The following is a 20897-nucleotide window of genomic DNA, read 5'->3' on the forward strand; positions in this document are numbered from 1 at the left end:
CCTAAACACAGCTTCTACAGTCGGTGAGGAGACTAGTGTCAGTCAAGGAGAAGATGTTGATCTCCAGTCAAAGAGCAGGCACGTCGATTCTGAAAGAAAACACAGAACTAATGCAGTCAGTGAACTCCCATCGGCTTATTGATCACCCCAAGGCAACGTCTGCTAATGAAGATACATGTGGTCCCCTGCCATCAACAACTAGAGGAGCGAATGCACCTAAACGCATGTAATTATAACTCAATCAAACGCAGCTCACTGCTCTATATTGATTTCACCAAAAACAATATTTCCCTTTAATTGAACACATGTGTTTACAGCAGTTTATGAAGATTCATGAAATGTATATGACGGGCCTGAGGCTGTCGCTGTGAGTCATGATGTACTGACTGACAGACAAGGTGGTTCGCCTCTCTCAGCTCGACTGGGGTTCTAAAATCCAATATGAGGATTGGAGGAGAGAAGTAGATCTAAATGAGGCCTGTATCTACTCTGATGGAGTGATTTTCAGGGCTGCTGGGGATACCCAGAGACTGTATGATCAAAAATGTAAGTCAGTACAAACCATTGTGAGAGATGTATTAAGCCAATTCAGCACTGGTCACAGATATTATTTGTATATTTTAAACACGACTGTTCAAAATTTTGGGGTTACCCAGACAAACTGTCAGTTTCTTTGCAAGTTCTCGCATGGAATAGCCTTCATTTCTAAGAACAATGATAGACTGGCGAGTTTCACATGAAAGTTCTCTTTTTCTGGCCATTTTGAGAGTAGAATCGAAAGCACTAACGTGATGCTCCAGATACTCAACCAGCTCAAAGGAAGGCCAGTTTCATAGCTTCTCTCACCAGCAGGGCTGTTTTCAGCTGTGCTTACATCATTGCACAAGGGTTTTCTAATCATTCATTAGTCTTCTAAGGCGATTAGCAAACACAATGTACCATTAGAACACTGGAGTGATAGCTGCTGGAAATGAGCCTCTGTACATCTATGTAAATATTTCATTAAAAAACTGCCTAGAATAGTCATTTACCACATTAACAATGTATAGAGTGTATTTCTGATTAAGTGAATGCTATCTTCATTTTTTTTTTTTTTTAAAAACAGTGCTTCTCTTTGAAAAATAAGGACATTTCTAAGTGACCCCAAACTTTTAAACGGTATTGTAAATCTGATTGGGCTTTTTCCAAGAGAAGCAAAGTTATTTATGTCTGGCAAAAATTATGTTCGCTCTTGTGGAATTAGGATCAGTACACACATGCACTGAAATTGATTTAATTAAAGAAGTCATTCAAATAGACTCTCTCACTCTCTCACTCACACTCACACTCACTCACACTCTCACTCTCTCTCTCTCTCTCTCTCTCTCTCTCTTTCTCTCTCTCTCTGAATTATATGACTATTGGGTTGGATGGCCAGCAGCCCGGGAGTCTAACAGGGACGAACACGTTGGCCATGAGCCAGCACCTTGACCTCCCTGAGCAGAGACATGCCGATGGCTCGACAGCAGAAGGAGAATGAAGATATTCAGAGTTATAGGCCTCTGTGGACATCGTGGACTACCCTGCGGACAAACTTACATTGCGCCGATTCTCACATCCCTTTGGATCAGTGGAGCAGAAAGGTGACTGAGACCGCTGCACTGTCAGGGCACGGTCATTTGGACAAGAAGGAGCCGAGTGTGAGCGTGCAGGGATTTGTGAGGCTTTTTTTTCCTCGTAGCTGTTAACCATTATGAACATGTTGTTGCCGCAAAGAGAAGGGCAAGAAGTAGGAGAAAGTATTGGTGAAACTAACAGCAAAGATAAAGAGGGGTGAATTCAACCAGCGGTGAGGAGGCAACACAAAAGAAAGTCAAGCTGTAGTGAATAATGCATGGTGTTCTCAGAAACTGTGTTTTTACTTGTGGTTTGCCCGGGGTAAATTATAGTAGTGGCAAAGATGCATAAATGAAAAGATGCTGTTTGGACAAGAGGACACTCTTGCTATTGTTTTGCTTAATATATGTTGTCCATGGAAGCATTAGTCTGAGCACTTACACGTCTCTGCACAGAGGGAGGACGTTTTATCTCTGAACGGCTGCAAATTCTGGAACGCGTCCATACAGCAGCAATTGTACACAAACTAACACCTCTTGTTTTTGTCATCGTAATTTCACTTCCACACAAAGATTGATATTTTATTTCTGCAAAAAAAGATGTCAGTCACTTAGAATAAAACTCAATTTCAGCTCAATACATCAACATACATCATTGCATCCAGCAGCAGCCTGCCTCGAACTGTGATTTGCATATCTGTTAGATTTCTCCCTCTTGCTTGTGAATTCATTCTGACAACTAACCCGGTCATTGTGGCCCAATCAAACAGAATGTGCACAAGGCAGATAGTGTATACATACATCACATCCCACTTTCATGTGGCCTTTCATTATAAAATAGACACAGGGGGCTGAAGGTAAAATAGATACAGCATTTTTACATGTTAAGAGGAGAAACAGAATCTGGGTTTGACTTCATCAGTAAACATCTGTGGCATCCAACTTGGGGATTGATAGATACAAATAAGGGGGTCATGAGAGGTGTAATAAGCACACCATCTCTCTAAAACAGCTGAAACAAAGACTGAACACTCTAACTCTCATGAAGGGATGATTTATTGCAGGACTTTTGTATCAGATAGTATTAGTTCAGCTAGACTAGGAGTGTACACTGTGTTTTACTCTTGTAATGTCTCTTTAGGCTGCTCTAAAGAGTTATTCCACAGTTATTCCACATCTAAAGTTATTCCACAGTGATTCATTTTCACATTTCTAAAACTTGTATGCCTTTATTTTGAAAGCTATAAGACTGTCAGCCGTCATGCGATGTGATACAAATCTTCAGCACTGCCACACCCTCTTCTGCTTTTACCTCCCTTTTATACTGTGGGGCCCTCCAGATAAACTGACCCGAGTCACAAATACACAGCACAGTGCTGTGCTGTGGAAAAAGGCATGCATGGCATTTAGCGTAGGCCCAGTGTATGTGAGAAATTCAGGATGCATTTAAGTACTTGTACAGCGTGCATTGACTTTTTCAGTGTTTGCGTATCATTTGCACATAAATCCCGAGACGGTCGCCCTCTCTGCTCGCCATAAAAACATCAAACCAGAGTGAAACACAGGAGATCAGTGTTGCTCTAAAACCACTAGTACAGATGTTTCCAGTGTTCTGCCTGTATGAGGCAGTATTCATCCAATATTCATCAGGTTCGTAAACCTTTAACATTAATATGGACTTAAGCCCACGGATACATTCAAACAAAGTGCATTATTTACAAAAACGGGTGCTTGTGTGCATATAAGGGGCAAACAACAATCTACTGCACCAGATTTTCATGTTCATCTTCTCAAATACCTCCACGCATCAAACAGGCGAACAAATCCCCACAGATGAAACCCTGCAACACAGGCCATTAGGAAACACGTGTTAAGGAGCATGAATTTTCCAGCTGCTGTGTTTCCATTATTAGCTACACAAAGTGCTGTCTTAGCGGTGTTGGTGTTAATGACACTCACTTTGAAACTCCACTCAGACACTTCTATCTCTCCAGGTGGTAATGAAGGGAAACACGGGGATTTAAAGCCGATGTGGCAAAGTCAATGTATGGGATGCAGCTCTGAAGGCACTTTTATTTTGATGTCTACCCTGGGCTCTCCTCATTATCCATCATAACACTACGTGGAGAATCACTTTACATTTATGGCCGAGCGGAGGCATCAAAGGCACTGACTAAGTTCTCACAGCAAAGCTCCATGAGGGGAGATACCAGGCCAGATGAGGGAGGATGCAGCAGACACTTTCATTCTGGAGGCAAGTCAATCTCCGCTCTTTCTTCCTCCCAAAGGAAATATGTATTCTGACCATGTGAATTACATAAGAAGATATCACTTGGAGTATGTTTTATTTGCAGAGCTCCAAGGTTGTGTTCAATGTTTCTGTGCCCCTGAAAATATTGATAGATTCTGTTTTTAATAATTCAACCATCAGTCTAAGCTCTGAGAGCATCTGTGATAGTGTCTGAGCCTGTCAGATTCAACCTCACTCATACTGTGCGCTTACATTATAAATACATTTCAGAGTCGGTCTTATGGGTTTTACACTTGACAGTAAGACACATCTGGATCGGCTTCTGTGACATGCAGACATGCTTTTTATTAACTACCTGCCATGTTGACAAAGCACTAACTAATCCACTAAAAAGCCTTTTTTTATTCATCTTCTTGTGTTCAAATTCCCATAAAGTGTCCCCTTTGTCAAAATGCGACCCCCTGCACAGCTGAGCCACAGCCCCGAGTTCAACCTGAATATTGTCTGAAAAATACACGGCCTTGTAGGTCCCTTCTTAAAATAAAATAATAAACAAATTAACGCATCCAACCTGCCTAATGGCAACTTGCTGAGCTTACAGAAACATAAACCACAAAAAGTGATTATTTTTTGTCTTGCTCTTTACATAGCAGGCACATCTGACAACCGTCCCAAAAATAACCCGTTGTTTATTTTTCCACCCCAAAAAACTCAAGAAGAAGCACAGAAGCAGCCCAGGGAGATTTAAGCCATACTGCTGTCATCTTTTGTACCTTAATAAACCTCTCTGCATCAGCTTATTGAAATCACAATCAGATTGAGGATGGGAACAGGAAGAAATGCAGACGGTAGAGATCCAGTACGCTGACATGCGGGACATGCAGCTGGCTAATGATTTGTCCGAAGATCTAATTGTGGTTGCTTACTGGCTTGCATGAGCTGTCCCTGGCGTCCAAACACCTGGGAGAAGGTGGCATGGCTGCAGGTGAGGGTGTCCTCCATGGCTGTCCCACTGGCACGAGCTGAGGAGAAAGAGCGAGGAGGGGGATGAGGGAAGGTCAGCAACACTGCGTCACATCAAGATAGAAAAGTGGACAGAGGTGAAAAGAGAAGAAAGAAGAAAGGGAAAAGGAGAAGGTGTGTCCTTGCCTTCAGTTGTAGAAGCTGGTGTGTGATCTCTGGTGATGACTGCTCGCCTCTGGACCCGTCCTGCTGCTGCTGCTGCTGCTGCTGCTGCTGCTGCTGAGGAGCGGAGTACAGCCCCTCGCTGCTCACACCAATATGAGCAGAATTGCTCGCCGCACAGATAATGGAAGGGGGTGTGCCTGCCTGCTCGTCAGCGTGTAAGTGTGTGCGCGAATGAGAAAGTTCTCTGAATGTGTGCCTGTGAAAGCATTTTGCTTGTGCGTGTGTGAGCGTGGTAGAGCAGGTAGCAGAGCTGTAGGCACAGTGGCTCTGCCAGCACTCTGATCTTGTGCTTCGTCTGTACAGGCTGACAGTCCTCTGCGGCTCCAGACAGGCTGGGCTGAAGGGAAGAGCAAAAAGAGGGGAGGCGAGGGGTGAGCACTGCGTCTACGGCAGGTAGAAGTCAATCCTCCCTCGTCACTAGTGTGAGGAGACAGCAGCGGTTGTCCTCTGGGCACAGGACGGGACTGCTGTCTTCTGATCTGTGTGACTGGTCCCCCTTTCCTCTCCTCCCTCTCCCTCCTCCCCTTTCTACAGCCCTCATTTGCTAGATTCAGCAGTAACATCTCTCTCTCTCTCTCTCTCTCTCTCTCTCTCTCTCTCTCTCTCTCTCTCTCTCTCTCTCTCCACCCCATGCAAATCCCCTCGATCCATCTTAAAGCTCGGGCCGCTGCTGGGAAACAGATTCTAGCAAACTCGAGTGCTTCATCTTCCCCCAGCGCTGAGGAAAAAAAAAAAAAAGAGGATGAGAAAGTGGAGGGCTTGAATAAAAAGTGAAAAGTAGGGCTGGTACAGCTGGTGGTTTCCAGAGGCTTCATCTTGAAAAGGAATTGTAGAAAACTGCTGAGTATAAAAATAAAATTAGCTCATACTCAACTGAAAAATAACTCGTACTTGCCTCGTTATGTAGTGCAACAGCCACAAATACCCTTCACACACTGCAGCTAAAAGGTACACGAAGGTGTAGTGATAAAACATTAACAGTCATGAGATCAAATGAGCAGACATTACAAGGTCTTAAAATACCTTCTCATGCCTTAGAGGCACAGACAGACTCACTGTGCAGCTGTTGGCATGGAGACCTCTACCACAAGCAAAACTCTGGCATTCCAACATATTATTCAACTACCAACCCCGTCTAACCTTTCTGCGGCGTGTAAACCGGCGTTAAACAACCGATTTCCTCCAGAGCAACAAGAAAGAAAAAGGACTTTACCAGGAAGCCCATTGTCACGGAGCCATCCCTCACATCACGGCTCTGCAGGGCGAGCCCACCGGGGACCTGAGCGCAGCACTCACATTCCCGCATCACATCCTCCTGTTTTAAAAGGAAATGGCAGGACCCTCAACGGACGACAGCGGGAGCTCGGAGGAAGGATTTGAAGCAGGTGCACGTGAGAAACAAAAACTGCAAGACATCACAACCAAATAGCTGCGAAATAAACGTGTTTGCTCAGGAGGAGGTTCAGTCGTGATTAAATCCAAAATCACAAAGTCAGACGCAGTAACAAACAGCATGTGGGAGCATAAACACACAACTAAAATCTGAAGAATGCTAAGGTCAAACTGAATGCAGACATTTATACAAACAAGAAGAAGACTTGAGACACTTCACTTTCAAGTGTTGGAGAGTAATACCCGAGAGGATACATCTCTCCGTCTTCATCCGCTTTAATGTCATTCTCTTTGAACAGGAAGTAGAGGCATAGTGGGTTTTTTTGGAGGCTGTATATTGTCATGTATGAGCAGCTGTCATTCCCTCCCACTGTCTCCCCATCACTGGCGGGCTATCATTCTCTCTCGAAGACAACTCCCAGTATGGTTTAAAACTAGCGATCCAGTCTGATCCAGATTCTTCGTATTCAACAAGATCTTTTGTTGCAAGAAAAGGAAAACACAAGCATATTTCTTTGAAAGCTACAAGGATGCTATTCACACACAAGCTGAATCAACATCAGATCAAAAGATGATGCAAATAATCAAAAACACATCATAATATTATACCAGCTCAATGGAATACAATTACATAGAAATGAATACGGTAAACATAGTATTAACATCAGGGTGTTATCACTGGTTTTGTATCGCTTTATTTAGCTGAAAGAGTAACCTCACTCCCCCTGACAAGCCTGTCTTTGCTTTTCACCTTGCTGCAGTGCAGGATAAGAGTACTTCAAGGCCTGGTGACATCACTATTGGGTGTGGTTACAGGTTCAACAGAGCACGTGGCTGACCGACACGCCTTACATTGATGCCGGGTGTGTTCAGAGGTGAAAACGACTTGGAACGTTCAAACAGAGAGGACAAAGGGCTGTTAAGCTACTCTCTCAGTGGTGGATGAAATAGTAGTAGTTTTAAGTTGTATAATCTATTCATGTAAATATCAGTTTATCTAAAAATGTGGAGATAAATAAGGTTTTCACTGATCAGTGACATCTTGTTCACTAATCTCCAATACACTCTATTACGTTACATTCATGCGAGATATATATATATATATATATATATTCAGTGCAATATTAGTGCATATCAGCTACTTTGAGTCTATTTCCACACACAGATGCTTGTCCTGAACCGTCTGAACGTGGTAATTGAGAACCGGGCCCCTTAAGCAGCCTCGGTGCTCTTCTATGCATTAAAGCTGCCTCTCTGGGGTATCGTAGTTTATTTCGTGAAGCCAAGCACAGAGCTGCATGGAATTACATTTTTATGAATAGGGCTGAAGCTCCGTACACAACAATCAAGAGAGAGTGTCGTGATATTTCACCCTGACAGCATGAGTATGGTGCAGCACTCTACCAAGAGCCCACCCCTCCTCACCCACAGCGGAGCGGTCATAAACCACATCCAGTCATAAACTATCCCATCAAGGCACTGGGGCAAATAAACACGACTCTTCATCCGTCTGTATAAAGAAAAATCCAGCCTGTGGATCACATCCAACATACAGATTGGATTTAATTCATAACCCATCCATCAACACGATAACCTCATGTGAAGATCCAGTCACATGACGCCCCAGTTCTCCAAGTTTGTTCCCAAAGCCAGAGGCACATTTCTGCTCCACACCGGCCGTCCGGTGGGCTTCAAAGCTCATTACTGTATGTGAGCGGTGATGGATGGCGTCTGGACTAAAATAATCTCAGCAGATGCACATATGCCAGATGAGACCTTGAAAGGGCTCCGTGGTGACAAATGTGCCGTCAGTGATGATGAGATGCTTTTGGTTTAAGTTAATACACTATCGTTTTTTTTTTTACTGGGCTATACTTTAGAAACAAACTGTTTTATATACTTTATTATTACATGAGGAAAATTTCTTTTTTACTAAAGCTGCAACACATGAATATCCATCAATTTAGGAGGTTTCTCATGTGTTATTTCATTCGGGTTTGTTTCAAGCATGAATTATACTAAAAAAAAGAACTTCTTGATATTGGAAATTTAATGTTATATATATATATATATATATATATATATATATATATATATGTGTGTAAATATTGTTAATACCCTTTCTTGTTACCCACACAATCATGTCATTACTTTGTACCTGGTTTGGTATTTTGTTTATTTCTTATGTTGGGAGACTTGAATTAGCTTTATAGGTTTGATTAAATTGAATTTATAGTATATTCACCTTTTTATGTGGTTGGTAGTTTTGTTGTGCTTCATCTCTTAAAGAAAAAACATCAACTGTGCTACTGCCACATTAAAAAGGAGGCAATGGTATATTTGAGATAATTAATGACTGTGTGCACAACACAGCACATTTTTCCTGCTAGGATTTATGGCACTGGACAATAATAAACTAATAATAAAGTCATAAGACACAGTTACAATATGGAGCTGAAGCAATCGTTGCGAAGAAGGGTAATAGCCAGACTCAAAACATTTTATACGTTTAAAGTTCAACTGACACAAACACAGACCCATTTAATGTGAAATAAAATATCTGTGAGTAACAAACTACTGTTGCAGTTCACTCCCGTTTCCCTCTACAAGGTGAAGGTGCACAGAGGTGCGAATTTAAGGTTCTGTAGGACTCACATATCAACCTGACAAGTGCACTGCTCCCAAAATAGAAACAGATCTCGCAGCACCGAGCAGGCCGCCGGTGGCCATGGCCCCCCAGTAGCAGCTTGCTGACCTGCAGAGTAGAGGCAGCGACTTAAAATCTGATTTATGTGAAGCACTGCCCTCTATCTTATTCAAATAAAACGGAAACTGTTTTTTTTTTTACTTTGGAATCCTATACTGGTCCCCGACAGGGTGCAAGCGAGAAGGCAATCAGCAAATGTAATTTGGGCAACTTTATTACAGCCGAAATAGCAGGAACATCCATTGTATTAAAATAAAGACATAAAATGAGAAAAGGTCTCAGTGAATGAAATACCCTTAAAAAGAGTCAGAGCCACTAAAGAGGGCAGTTAATCATTGTATCTCTCTACAGCCACAAAGTAATTGATTTTTACATAACCAGTAAACCATAATAGAAATACATTGATATTACATCATGAACTTGAGAACTCCCTTTCTATAAAAGTAGGAAGTTGAATGAGGGGAAATGGACCTGGATCAATGTTTGAAGACAAATTCTACCGATTCCATTCATTTTTTTCTACTCCCATCTCACACAGCTTGTATAATTGAAAGCCCTGTAAGCAAAAACAATAAAACCTTAAACACAAATTTGAAAAACTTTTTTTTATTATTATTTATGTCAATTACAGCAATGTTTTACTTGAGGTCATTCGGGATTTTTGTCTTTGTTCATCCTTAAATACATAATCTTGATGCTGAAAGGCAAACATGAAGATTCCACGTGAAAATTAAATTAGTTTCAAATCATATTGTTCAATTTACTTTCCCATAACATGCTACAAGCGTTCAAGCACAGCCTGTGGTACAACTTGATATGGTCAAGAGTGAGAAAGTGGGATGAGCACTGGAAAATATTAACTAAAAATAAGCTTTCCATTGGTACAAACTTGCCAAACATATCAATGCACATAAACAAGATAACTTTGTCCTCAGAAGAAAGTTCAATTAAGTTATTATGGTATGGCTCCTGAAAGAAAATCGACACATGAAACATCTTTGCACACATCCACTTGCACAGACAAAAACAAAACACTTCTGCATTCAACTTATTTGAGAAATTGAGTTATCATCATGCATTTTGGCATATAAAAGTTGGTTCATGTGTCATTTTCATGTGTCAAATTGCTGGAAACGGAAACAACCAATTTCAAAAGTAGTATTTGAGATTAGATGAATGCTTTGCACCAATTTGGTGCAAGATACCAGTGTCTGCGAAGTGTCTGAATACATTCCATTATTCACCGTTCAATTAAGCCAATCTTACCGATGCAGCTCGACATTTTGGCAGTTTATTTTAAAGTGCTGTAAGAAACACTGGGCTGAATGAGTGTTATTAAAAAATAATTTTCAAGACGGATGTTATATTTTAGGAGAATACAAAATAATTTCTATCATTTTACACCTCGAATTAACTGCCAACGTTGGCTAAACAAGATTATGAGAAACCAAGTAAAAACATGACATACTTGAGAATTATCCAAAGGAATAGCTGTCAGGTCACACATCCAACTATAACCATACACATACTTACCACACAGATATACAGTGTTCCTGAGGACCAATTGTTGCAGCAAAATACTGCCATTTTCATTTTTGTTTCCCAAACAAAAATATACCAGCAAGATATATTCTACAATATAATGACTACAGAAATTTAAATCAAAACATACAAACTTTGAAAATCATGTATAAACTGAAGTAGGTGCCCGTTGGGAGAAACATGGAAATTGGCTTAATCTAGTTTAATGCTCTATTCTGCACATGCATTAAGAGACTCTGGAAATATCCAAAAATCTAAACAACCAAAGGGGGAAAATATGGAACAAAAGAATAGACTATTTTCCCTAACCCTCGCCAATACATGATTGCCATTTGCAATATATCAGCTTTCCAACATAACGGAGCCCTAATGTTACTGTTTTGGGTCAAGTAATGACTCGTATTGTATATATTAACTCATTGTCATTTACAGGTTTTTTTTCTCCATTTGTTTTTTTTGCAAGGCTGGCTAAAATCGAGGCTCAGTTCAGTTCATAAGATAGATGGAAGATAAAGAGAAATCCCTCCTTAAATCCAGCAAAGGCAGTCGAGAGACTTCACGTGTTTTATGTGAATAATCCCACCACAAAAGGTTGCCCTCAGTGCCGTCAGTGCCTTGATTAGTCCAGAGCGTCGCCTGAGAGGTGAGAACCGGATACCCAGATGAGCTCAACAGTGTCTACATGGCTCACTTCATCAGCACTTCCTGTAACACACAAGACAGACAAAGTTTACCAACAAAGAACTGTGTAGCGAAGCGGCGACAAATCAAGGCAGACATGAGCCCACGGGCTTGAAACATAAACACGTTCATGAAGTCAATATTCACGTGTCTACTTTTATGTAACAGGAGGTTAAGATTTCAGTCCGACCGATCCAGTCTTTTGATGTCGATATTAGCAGGTATTTAATATATTTTTTACATTGACCAGAGAAAACCACGTCTAACACACTTAATCCTGCAGTTTGTTCAACACAAATATAATCCAGATTGTCCAGACGGACCCTAGTTGTTCCTGCATAAATGTGTCAAAGATAGAAACTCAGCTTGACATTTTGCAGTTAAAAAGTTAAGTCAGCATTTCACCAATTTCTCCCCAGGGATCAGTAAATTATTTCAGATTTTGATTAATTATTTTTGGTGGAGAAACTATGTGACGGCAACACTTGATAAAATGCCCCAATTCTTCCGACCACTCGGCTGGCATGTACAGTGACACCAACACGTCTGCAGTATGATAACATTTGCCCGGCCGGTTAATCCGTCTGGCCCCAACACAGATGGACAAAGAAAGAAACTCTGTCTCACCTGAGTCTCTTTTGGCTCTTGAGTCGGTGGTTCTTCCGTTTTCACTTCAACAGAAGGAGCGGCGTTGACCATTTGTAAGCTCCTGGTGACTGGACCACCTACTCGCTCCCTCATTCGAAGGGAGAAGCGCTCCTCTTTCTTCAGCTGTGGTGGTGGCGATTTGGCCTCGGCTAATCTCTTGGGTGCTGCCTCTTTGCCCATACGCTGCATTCTCATGGCCGGCCGTTGTTGTGCAGCCACACTGGGAGCGTCGGGGTCTGACGGGGTGGGAGGTAGAGACTGAACTTGGCCCTTCTTTGTTTTTTTGCTTGCAGAAACCGGTGCTGGGAATGAGGCAGGCCTCTTTAGTCTGCCCAGCGTCGCGGCGGGTTTTCCTTTGTTTGCCTGGGAGGGTTCGGGGTCTGCTGCTCCAGAGCTACGAGCCCTGGTCTTTCCGAGGGGTTTAGGCTCCCGCTCCGTCTGTGGTATTTCACAGTCTGAGGCTTTCTTTCTAAGCTTGATGTTTTTATCTACCACCGTCGCCGCCTCTTTTTTCACCTCTGCTAGACCTTTTTTGCCCTTTTTAACAACAGGCTTCATGGGACAGCTGAATACCATATGTTTACTGAGACTCGCAGGATAAGTAAACTCCCGACTGCAGTGGGGGCAAACGTTAGAGGCCGGCTCTTCTTCCACTTTAACGGTAGCCTTCTTTGCAGAAGTGGCAGCTTTATTTTTCTGTGTAATTGCCTTCTGGACTAGCTGGTTTTTCTTTTTACTGAGGGCACTCATTTTTGTTTTTGTATCTTGATTAAAGTTAAGTCTCTTTGGCTGACCCATTCTACGGAAAGGACTGTGGCCTGCAATGGCTGCCGAGGGCGACGCGACTCCGTTCGGACTCTTCACTATTTGCTTGAGGGGGATGGGGTTTTTCTTGGGAGTGTAGCGCTTCTTATCACTGGCACTGGCACAGGCCAAAATGTGCTTGTGCAGTTCGGGCATGTTGTCAAAGCTGTTGCCACATTTTGTGCAGCGTATGGCAGTGCTAAAAGTTTGTGGGATGTTGTGGGTGGTAAAGTTAGTAGCAGAGGCCACCGAGCCAGCATGGGAACGGCTGTGATAGGGAAAAGGGGGTGGTTTATAACTAGGGTAGTGTTGGTTAATGCCAAGGCGAACATCCGGGGCTTTAGGCTTCCCCCCTTCTGAGGCCATGATCTTTATTGTAGTGTACAGCTCCTCATTGGGGTCCTCTGTCCCATCCTCTGTATGATTACCGTTAACATCCGGCTCTTCTTTTGCTACATCAGTGTCACTGTGTGGAGCAGCTTCATCAGTCATCTCTGGTGCTGGTGTTGAAGGACTGCTTTCCTCTTTGGCTCTGGATGGATCCGTGTAGTTTTGTGGCCTGAGCTTGCCACTTTCTACAGTGGTATGTGAACATGTCTCGTTTGGATGCAAATCCTTTTGGTGCTGCTGGAGGTTACTGAGAAACGCAAACTCCTTGGAACAAACAGAGCACACAAAAATCCTGCCCACTCCGTGTAGCGTTGTCCGGTGAGCCAGCAGTGCTGGAGCGTCACCAAACAGTTGCACACAGAATTCACATTTGAAGGGCCAATCTGCAGCATGCTCAGCGATGTGTCCGCTGAGCTCTTTGATGGAGTTGAACGGCTCCTCACAGACATTACACACGAAGGTCTTGCAGTATGTTGAGTCGACTTCCTCTGCCTCAGAGGTTTTATCAGACGGTTTATCAGGAGCAGGGAGCTGAGGTGAAGAGTCAACCCCATCCGGAGGTGCATGATTCATAACTGGCAGCTCATCTATGCAGGGCTCCGGCTCTTCTTTTATCTTGATCTGAGGGAAGGATGATATAACCAGTGTTGGGGATGGATCATGAGATGCAGGAGTAGGAGATGAGGAAGATGAGGATTCTGGCTTGGGTGAGAGGACAGCAAGAGATTCCTCTGTTACCGAGTCAAGGTTTTGGTTAATTTTGCCATTTGCCATTGCGACAGAAGATGCAGTCGGGGAAACGTCTTCTTCCATATCGGCCAGAGCCATCGATGTCGGCTCAGGAGGGCTTAATGAAGCTGAGCGCTGAACAGGATCTTTAAGTGGAGTGTTGGGGAAGTCCTGTGGCTCAGAGCTATGGTTTCCTTCCTCGTCTTCGTCAGCATACATATTGTCCTCAGAGTCTGACAGGTGATTGTGTTCAACTGATCTTGGAGACATTTTTGGCGAGAGGACAGGCAGAGATCTCTGGGCAGAAGAGTCTGAAGGCTGAGAAAGAGGAGAGCTCGGCATAGCTGGCGAAGATGGTATGGTAGGTAGTAGAGGAGGTGGTGGTGTCGGGGATGTCACACTGGAGTTGCCGGGAGAAGGGGGGTTCATGGGGACAGGGGTCAAAGAGGGTGGAGAAGGGTGGGCAGACTCTGTCGCAATGCTTGGAGAGCGAGGGTGGAAACAACTCAAATTTGCTACGGCCGAGGGGCCCTCATCTCCTGGCAACGGCAGACCTAAATAATCATTCATCAGCACCTTTTCAAGCATGCTAGTGTTCGGCTTTCTCTTTTTCGTCACTGGCTGTGGGGCTGGACCTCCCTTAAACTCAGGCTCGACGTTGCTCTTCCGATGGAAGCTTAAATCGAGAGCTGAATCGCCAAGCACCTTGTTCGAGCTGTCCCTCCTCCTGGTGACAGAGTTTGAAAGGTCCAAGGGCTGCTGATTACAGGAATTTCCACCGCTATTAGATGAGGTTTGGCCGTGCATGTTATTTTCAGAAAGGTTCAGACTGTCTCCATCTTCCTTGTCCAGTAGGCTCCCAGGGGATGATGCACTGAGGATTTCTAGCTTTGGCACCTTTAGGGTGAAGGAGCTCACCACCTCGGATTTACAGCTCTCCGTTTTACATGCAGGACTGAGTTGTGGAGATGACGGTGGAGAGGATGTTCTCCTTTTAAACCTGCCTGAAGCCCCTGGCAGCTGGGTGACCGACAGCGGCGAGGCCAGTCTATGGCTTTCTGTTATCAGGGCCAGGGTGGATTTCTGAATGTCTTGTGTCTGAAGGAGCTGTTTGAGTTTAGGTGAGAGATAAACAGTTTTCTCTCGTTGAAATGCTGATGAATCGGCAGCTTGTTGAAACAGTCCACCCACTAACAAGTTAGATGAGGAAGATGTAGAGGATGATGAAGAGGATGAAGAGGCTGCGAGAGATGCTGACTCCGTCTCGACTTTAAGGCTGGGAACAAATGGGGGCGTGGATGTTCTTCTTTTTGCTGCTGGCTGGCCAATGTTGGAGATTTGCTTCACAATGCTGGTTCGACCCTCTGCCTTTAGAGCCTGACTGATCTGATTTGGACTGATGATGACTCTGTCCAGACCGAACAGAGCTGCAGATCTGGAGTCCACCTCTATCACCTCACAGCTGCTCACTGAACTGGTCGACACAATCTTGCCGTCAATGTAGAAGCTCAAATTCTCAGAGATGTTTTTGGATATGTCAACTGCATAATCATCCCTGTCTACCTCGTCTTCTGTGTCCGCACTGGGCACGTAGACGGGCGGAGGGCTGGTGTTAGGTGACTCATCAGGCTGCTGCTGCTGTTGTTTCTGCACGGATGCCTCTTGCAGCAGCATGCCTTTCCTGCGAACTCCCTTTGGTAATAAATGCCGTTCATGTATTCTACGTTGGTGTCGTCGCATATTTGTGTGTGTGCCAAACGCTTTATTACAGTATTTGCAGGGATGGAGTTCCTTTGACTCCCCATTTTCATCCAATATAAAAGGACGGTCAGCATAAGGCCCCAACTCCTTTTTCTGCATCTCAGAGTTGTGCAGAGGTCCTCCAGTAACCTGGGACCCTATGGCTATATAGTGACTTGTTGGGCTGGTGCAGTCGGGACTTGAACCATCAGTCTGCATCACAGAACTGAGTAGACTGGCAGTGCCTGCCAGAGAGCCAGGCCTTTTCTTAAGCCCACTCTCATGCCGTCTCTCATGCCGCCGCCGCCCCACCTGTGAGCCAAAGGATTTACTGCAGTACCGGCACTTGAACAGTTGTGTTTGCTGGTTAGTGATGGCATGAATGTGTATGTGACGTTCCAGACCCTGTCTCGTGGAGAAGTGGCGCTCACAGTGCTGACAGGGATACGACTCTCCATGGGGATCACCCTCAAGGTCACCATCGGGGTCAGGGTCGAGATCCGGATCAAGATCAACCTGTGGTTCTTGCTCTGCAAGCGAGGGAGACTCAACCTTTCCTTGTGGATCCTTAAGGCTTTCTTCGGCGCAGATCAGCAATGAGCCCGGCTGCTTATTTTGTATGGAATAAGGCCCACGCTGAGCAGTTTGCTGCTGTGCTTCACGCAGTTCCTCCAAATCATCAGCATCCTCCTCTTCTTCCTCTTCCTCCTCCCCATTTCCCTTGCGAGTCATCACTGTTGGCATGTTCTCCACATCCCTACGATCACTGCTTCTCATGGGATGGGTTTCCCGGTGTTCCTGTGAGGGCCCTACGGTCGACGGCCTCTCGTCCTCCTCCTTCAAACCTGTAAACAAATTAGCAGGAGTGTGAAGTTATGCTTTTACCTCAAACCATTTCAGGAGTATCTGTACACAGTTACACATACATTTTATTTTTATTTTAAATAGGCTAAGTAACTACCTGATACATGTTCATAAATAAGTGGGTAAAAAAAAGTGGCCAGTTACCCCTAACAATAAGTCACCTTACCTTCTTCTTCATCCCACATCTCCTTGACAGTAGGTTTAGTTACGCGTGTTTTCTTGAATCCACCCGAACCAGCCTGTCTGGCTCTCTCCAACAGCTTTCTTTTGGCTGCAAGCACATGCGCACACAAACATCTCTGTATCAGACTTGTTCAAAAGCAAACAGTTATAAAAATGAAGATTGTCAAAACCTAATATTAGTATAAAGATATTTTGTAACCAGTGCTAGGTTTTTCCCACAAATATTCCATCAGCAGAATCTTCCTCAACAGGACACCAATACAAATGACATTGTCTAAGATCGATTGTTGCTGTGGTTTGGTTATTTATTGCAAAGTAAATTCTAGAAGGAGGGACGACAAGACTTTAATGTGACTTAAAAATAGAACACGTGTAAAATATGATTATTGGACCCACGAAACATGTAAAACCTATGCCTATTTAAAAAACTAATTTACTTTTCCACCTTGGGTACTCAAATTACAACAACAAAACACAGACGAAAGCACAAAACAGCTTTGTATTGCAGTCAAAAGGATGCGTCAGTAACTTTAATGTCTGTCTGACTCAAGAGGCTTTCCTGGGACCTCCTCATCATGAAGACTGTCAACAAGGTCATCTGACCTGGACCACAAAGCTTTTTTTATACCAGAGAAACACATGTTGCAGGTCAGTCATCTGACCAGCATGGTCACAGGTATTCTGCTAAACTACACAAACATTTAACTAGCATTTAGGGGCCGTAGCCTTCTCTGTGTTTTTTTTTAACATTTTTAATATCCACAGTTGCAGTGCAAGCACACTGACCTGACACACAATGGTTAGATAACATGCATTGTGTTTGATATTCTGAAGAAGCTAGCAGGATAGGTAAGCTAACTTCACCAAGGTTGACTTTGCAGTACAGTAAAGGGCTGCCAAAAGCCACAACGCTGCAGTATAAAGAGATGATGTGCTCGAAGCTATTTCCTGTTGGGCACATAATAAAAAAGGCACAAACCCCCACGGTAAAGCAAAAATAAAAACTCAGGACATATAGCTCCCAGCCCCCACAATTTGTTTCCTACCTTGTGTCACAGACATTTCAGAGCTACCTTCTATATGTTGCCAGTATTTAAGTGTTTATTGAATTGCATCTACACTAAGAATGAGTCTCTGAATAACATTTGCAAGCATTCATCAACACTAACGCATTCTCGTGGTTGCTTTTTCCAATGTGATATTTATGTAAAGCGTCTTTATCATGCATTACAACACACTTCACAATGCCTCCAACCCTGCATGCTTTAGGATGGATAGGTGAAAACAGGAAGTATCAAAAACTGATTCTGAATGTCTTTTTTTCCCCAGTTAACTTCTTCTTCATGGCCCCTCAGTGAATTACACACACACACACACACACACACACACACACACACACACACACACACACACACACACACACACACAACCCATAAGATGGAGAGACTATGTCCAAAGTTCATACTGGGGAGAAAAAAACGTGCAATTGTGACATAAAGCAGCCATATTAAATGTTGTTGTACAATATGTTGTACATTTTCCAGTTATCATTAATTTGCTGAACCCAAACGGTATCGTTATTGAAAAAAGGTTGACGAAATTACGTTTCTATGGCGTTATTTTCCGGTTTTGTTTGTCTGCCTGAAGCCACAAAATGTTATCGATATGAAACCGGGCTATAACACACAAAGAGTGCCACTGCGACAACAGTCTCCCCGTCGTATCGATATAATAAGTTGTTAATAACAATGCACTCCTCTCAGTTTGCCATCTGCTTCTGTACTCTCTGGGATTTCCGTGCTCTCAGACCTTAGCCGTTTTAGCTTCACGCTAGCATGCAACACCCAAGTCTGACAACTCGATGAACCGGTTATTGTGGACCCAAAACCGAGAGAATGATCATTTTAGATAACCCCCCACAGGATATGGCAGCCACATTTCATGTTGTTATCCAATACATACGACAATCAGCCCGCAGTCGAATAAAGCAGCGGGCTAACTAGCCAAAGCTGCTAGGCCACCATCAAGTAGAGGCTCGCCGATGGATGGCTTTCATGCTTTAGGAACTCAAGGAAGGTCACATCCTCGACAACGTCAAGACCCAGAGGAGGAGGAAAAGCAACTAAAAGTTGCCCCCGGGTGCCCGTTTAACAGCTACACGTGGGGCTAAACGGCAACGAGTTGCCCGGATCGGCCGTTATTTGGGGAGATAAATGTGCTCGCAGCGACGAGTTTCGGGATCGGGTGTGAAAGTGGAGAGAAAAGCTCCAACACATCGTTCACGTTAGCTCCCACTAGCCTGCCGTCGGTTGCAGCACAGCTAGCTTAGCGTTAGCCCCCCCTGTTACAACTTCGACTGAGCAGCGAAGAAATCAATCTGTGGCCGAGTTGGTGCGCGGCCGCGAGGGGAAAGCACACATCGCGGGCACCGACACGGAGTCACGAATGGCATCTCGGTGAACGGTAGTAAGGCCTCACCTCGCTTCGCCCTGGGTGAATTTTTCCTGCTCTGACTGCTGGCTCTTTCTTCCTCCAGTGCAGCTGTTATCTCAGGGTTGTCTTCCACAGTGTACCACACCAGCAGCTCCTCTCCCGGCCCGATAGGCTGCAACAATGAGAGATGAGGACGGCCACCAATCACAGCTCGGCTTGCTGGGAGGCAAAGGGGATATTTGGGCCACTGTGCATCTTATCTGTCTTAGGTGTGGGGGGTGGAGGGGGTGTTGGAATTTGACAGCGTTTTCCCCATAGTCTGCAGTACATTCACCAACAGTGCACATTTTTGGATGGCACGTTTATTGTGTGATGTAGTTACCATAACTGCATTCAACCACTTTGACGTGCATATTAATGGGTGTTAAGCTTCCTTACATCACAGTGAGGGATTTCAAACTGATGAAATTATGCACTATATTACAGTATTATGCCAGTTTTACACAGTGGTGCAAGATGTTCACTTCTAGCCAACCGTTAAATAATAATCAGGTTCAGTTGTGATTGACACTGTTAACTTAACTATATTTTTATATACAGACATACATAATATTACTATTGTGGCTTTTTTCTTCACTGTTTTTATTACTGTTGCTTGTTTTTGTATTTTACTATGTGTCTCGTGCTTGTGAAATCCTGAAATTTCCCCACTGCGGGACTAATAAATGATTATCTTATATCTTATCTAATCTAATTATTGGGGTTGTAGTTTGCAATGGTGTTGAACTGGACGGCATTATAACAGCATTTTAATATTAACTTACACATGTGCCCCTGGTTGTATGACTTATAGGCTGCGTGCATGCGTTTGACCTACCCTTAACACTTTGTAGTAAATGGCTCTGTTGATCTCCAGGGGGAAGAGATTCTGCTCTTCACCTGAGCGTGCCCAGTTCACGTATCGCAGCCAGTTCCCCTTCATGGGGTCTGTGGCGTCAACACACATCCATCCCCGCGCTGGGAAGTAAACCTTTAGGACACACGTACAATTATGTTTTAATATGTAGCTCTAAAAGAACTGGACAGAAGCACTAAATGTGGTAACCTTTACCTAAGTGGGAACTTAAACGTAATCAGCAGCATTTGTCATAGCAATGTAACAAAGTTTTTTTTTAATAATTTCCCCCAGAACAGCAGTTGGACCTTGTTAATGTGTCATACAACTCTTACAGGTGACTAGAGATTATACAAGCTACTTGCATAATCTACTGAAAATGTCGGAAGTAGTTCGGCTCGTTTTAGCTATGCAGAGAAGATAAAGGCGCAGAGAGTATTTTAGGGAACAATGCCAAAAGAACAGCCTGGAACGTACCTCCCACATGTACACGTTACTGGTCACCTGGGACCTTTTTTTCTTCTCTCCAACAAATGGGCCAAACCTCTTGCCTTTAGGGATGAACTGAGTGGCCCAGACACCTGTAAATAAGAATTAGTAAAACATCTTAAATTTAGATTACATTTGAGCCTTTATTCGCCAGTTTTAAAGAATAGCTATGTACAACCTAATAGCATAACTAGCATTTGAATTCACTTTTGTTGACACTATTTGATCATCCACAAATGCGATAAAAGTTCTCCATTTTCCAACACAGTCTAGTCTCACTGTCATTTGCTGCTGGTCGGCATTTTTAAAGTTGTACATTTGAGAAATGAGAATTGAAATCAATGGAATTCAATCGGGAGGAAAAAG

At 43.6% G+C, this 20897-nt stretch overlaps 2 protein-coding genes across 3 annotated transcripts in view; both read right to left on the bottom strand.

The window, feature by feature from the left end:
* The window catches only part of LOC137796759 (kazrin-like), a 96072-nt gene extending 91229 nt beyond the window's left edge, over positions 1–4843 (bottom strand). The window contains exon 1 of the mRNA XM_068594865.1: positions 4773–4843. Within this exon, the coding sequence (XP_068450966.1) occupies positions 4773–4782 (10 nt within the window). The 5' untranslated portion in view covers positions 4783–4843. The remainder of the gene's footprint in view (positions 1–4772) is intronic.
* A 256-nt stretch (positions 4844–5099) lies between these two features.
* prdm2b (PR domain containing 2, with ZNF domain b) lies at positions 5100–20543 on the bottom strand. Of its 2 annotated transcripts, XR_011078577.1 has the most exons (8): positions 20520–20543; positions 20025–20177; positions 19193–19319; positions 16698–16802; positions 11984–16512; positions 11259–11380; positions 9082–9181; positions 5100–5371 (listed from the first exon to the last, which is right to left on the bottom strand). XR_011078577.1 is itself a non-coding variant. In XM_068594104.1 (6 exons), exons 1-6 carry the CDS (start codon positions 20526–20528, stop codon positions 11363–11365), a joined length of 4941 nt encoding a protein of 1646 aa, XP_068450205.1. In that variant the 5' UTR covers positions 20529–20543; the 3' UTR covers positions 9724–11362. The 2 variants fall into 2 exon arrangements, 1 of the variants encoding a protein (XP_068450205.1); XM_068594104.1 differs by lacking the exons at positions 5100–5371; positions 9082–9181 and having other exon boundaries at positions 9724–11380.
* Between the last annotated feature and the right edge of the window lie 354 nt (positions 20544–20897).

Source organism: Clinocottus analis, unplaced genomic scaffold, assembly GCF_023055335.1.
Source record: "Clinocottus analis isolate CAN_PGR_092001 unplaced genomic scaffold, fCliAna1.0.p SCAF_3, whole genome shotgun sequence".
NCBI lineage: Eukaryota > Metazoa > Chordata > Actinopteri > Perciformes > Cottidae > Clinocottus > Clinocottus analis.

Coding starts and splice junctions, on each gene's coding strand:
- prdm2b (XM_068594104.1), bottom strand. Junction 19,320..20,024: donor TTTACTACAAAGTGTTAAGG/GTAGGTCAAACG, acceptor TCATTGTTGCAG/CCTATCGGGCCGGGAGAGGA. Junction 16,803..19,192: donor TTCACCCAGGGCGAAGCGAG/GTGAGGCCTTAC, acceptor ATGTGCTTGCAG/CCAAAAGAAAGCTGTTGGAG.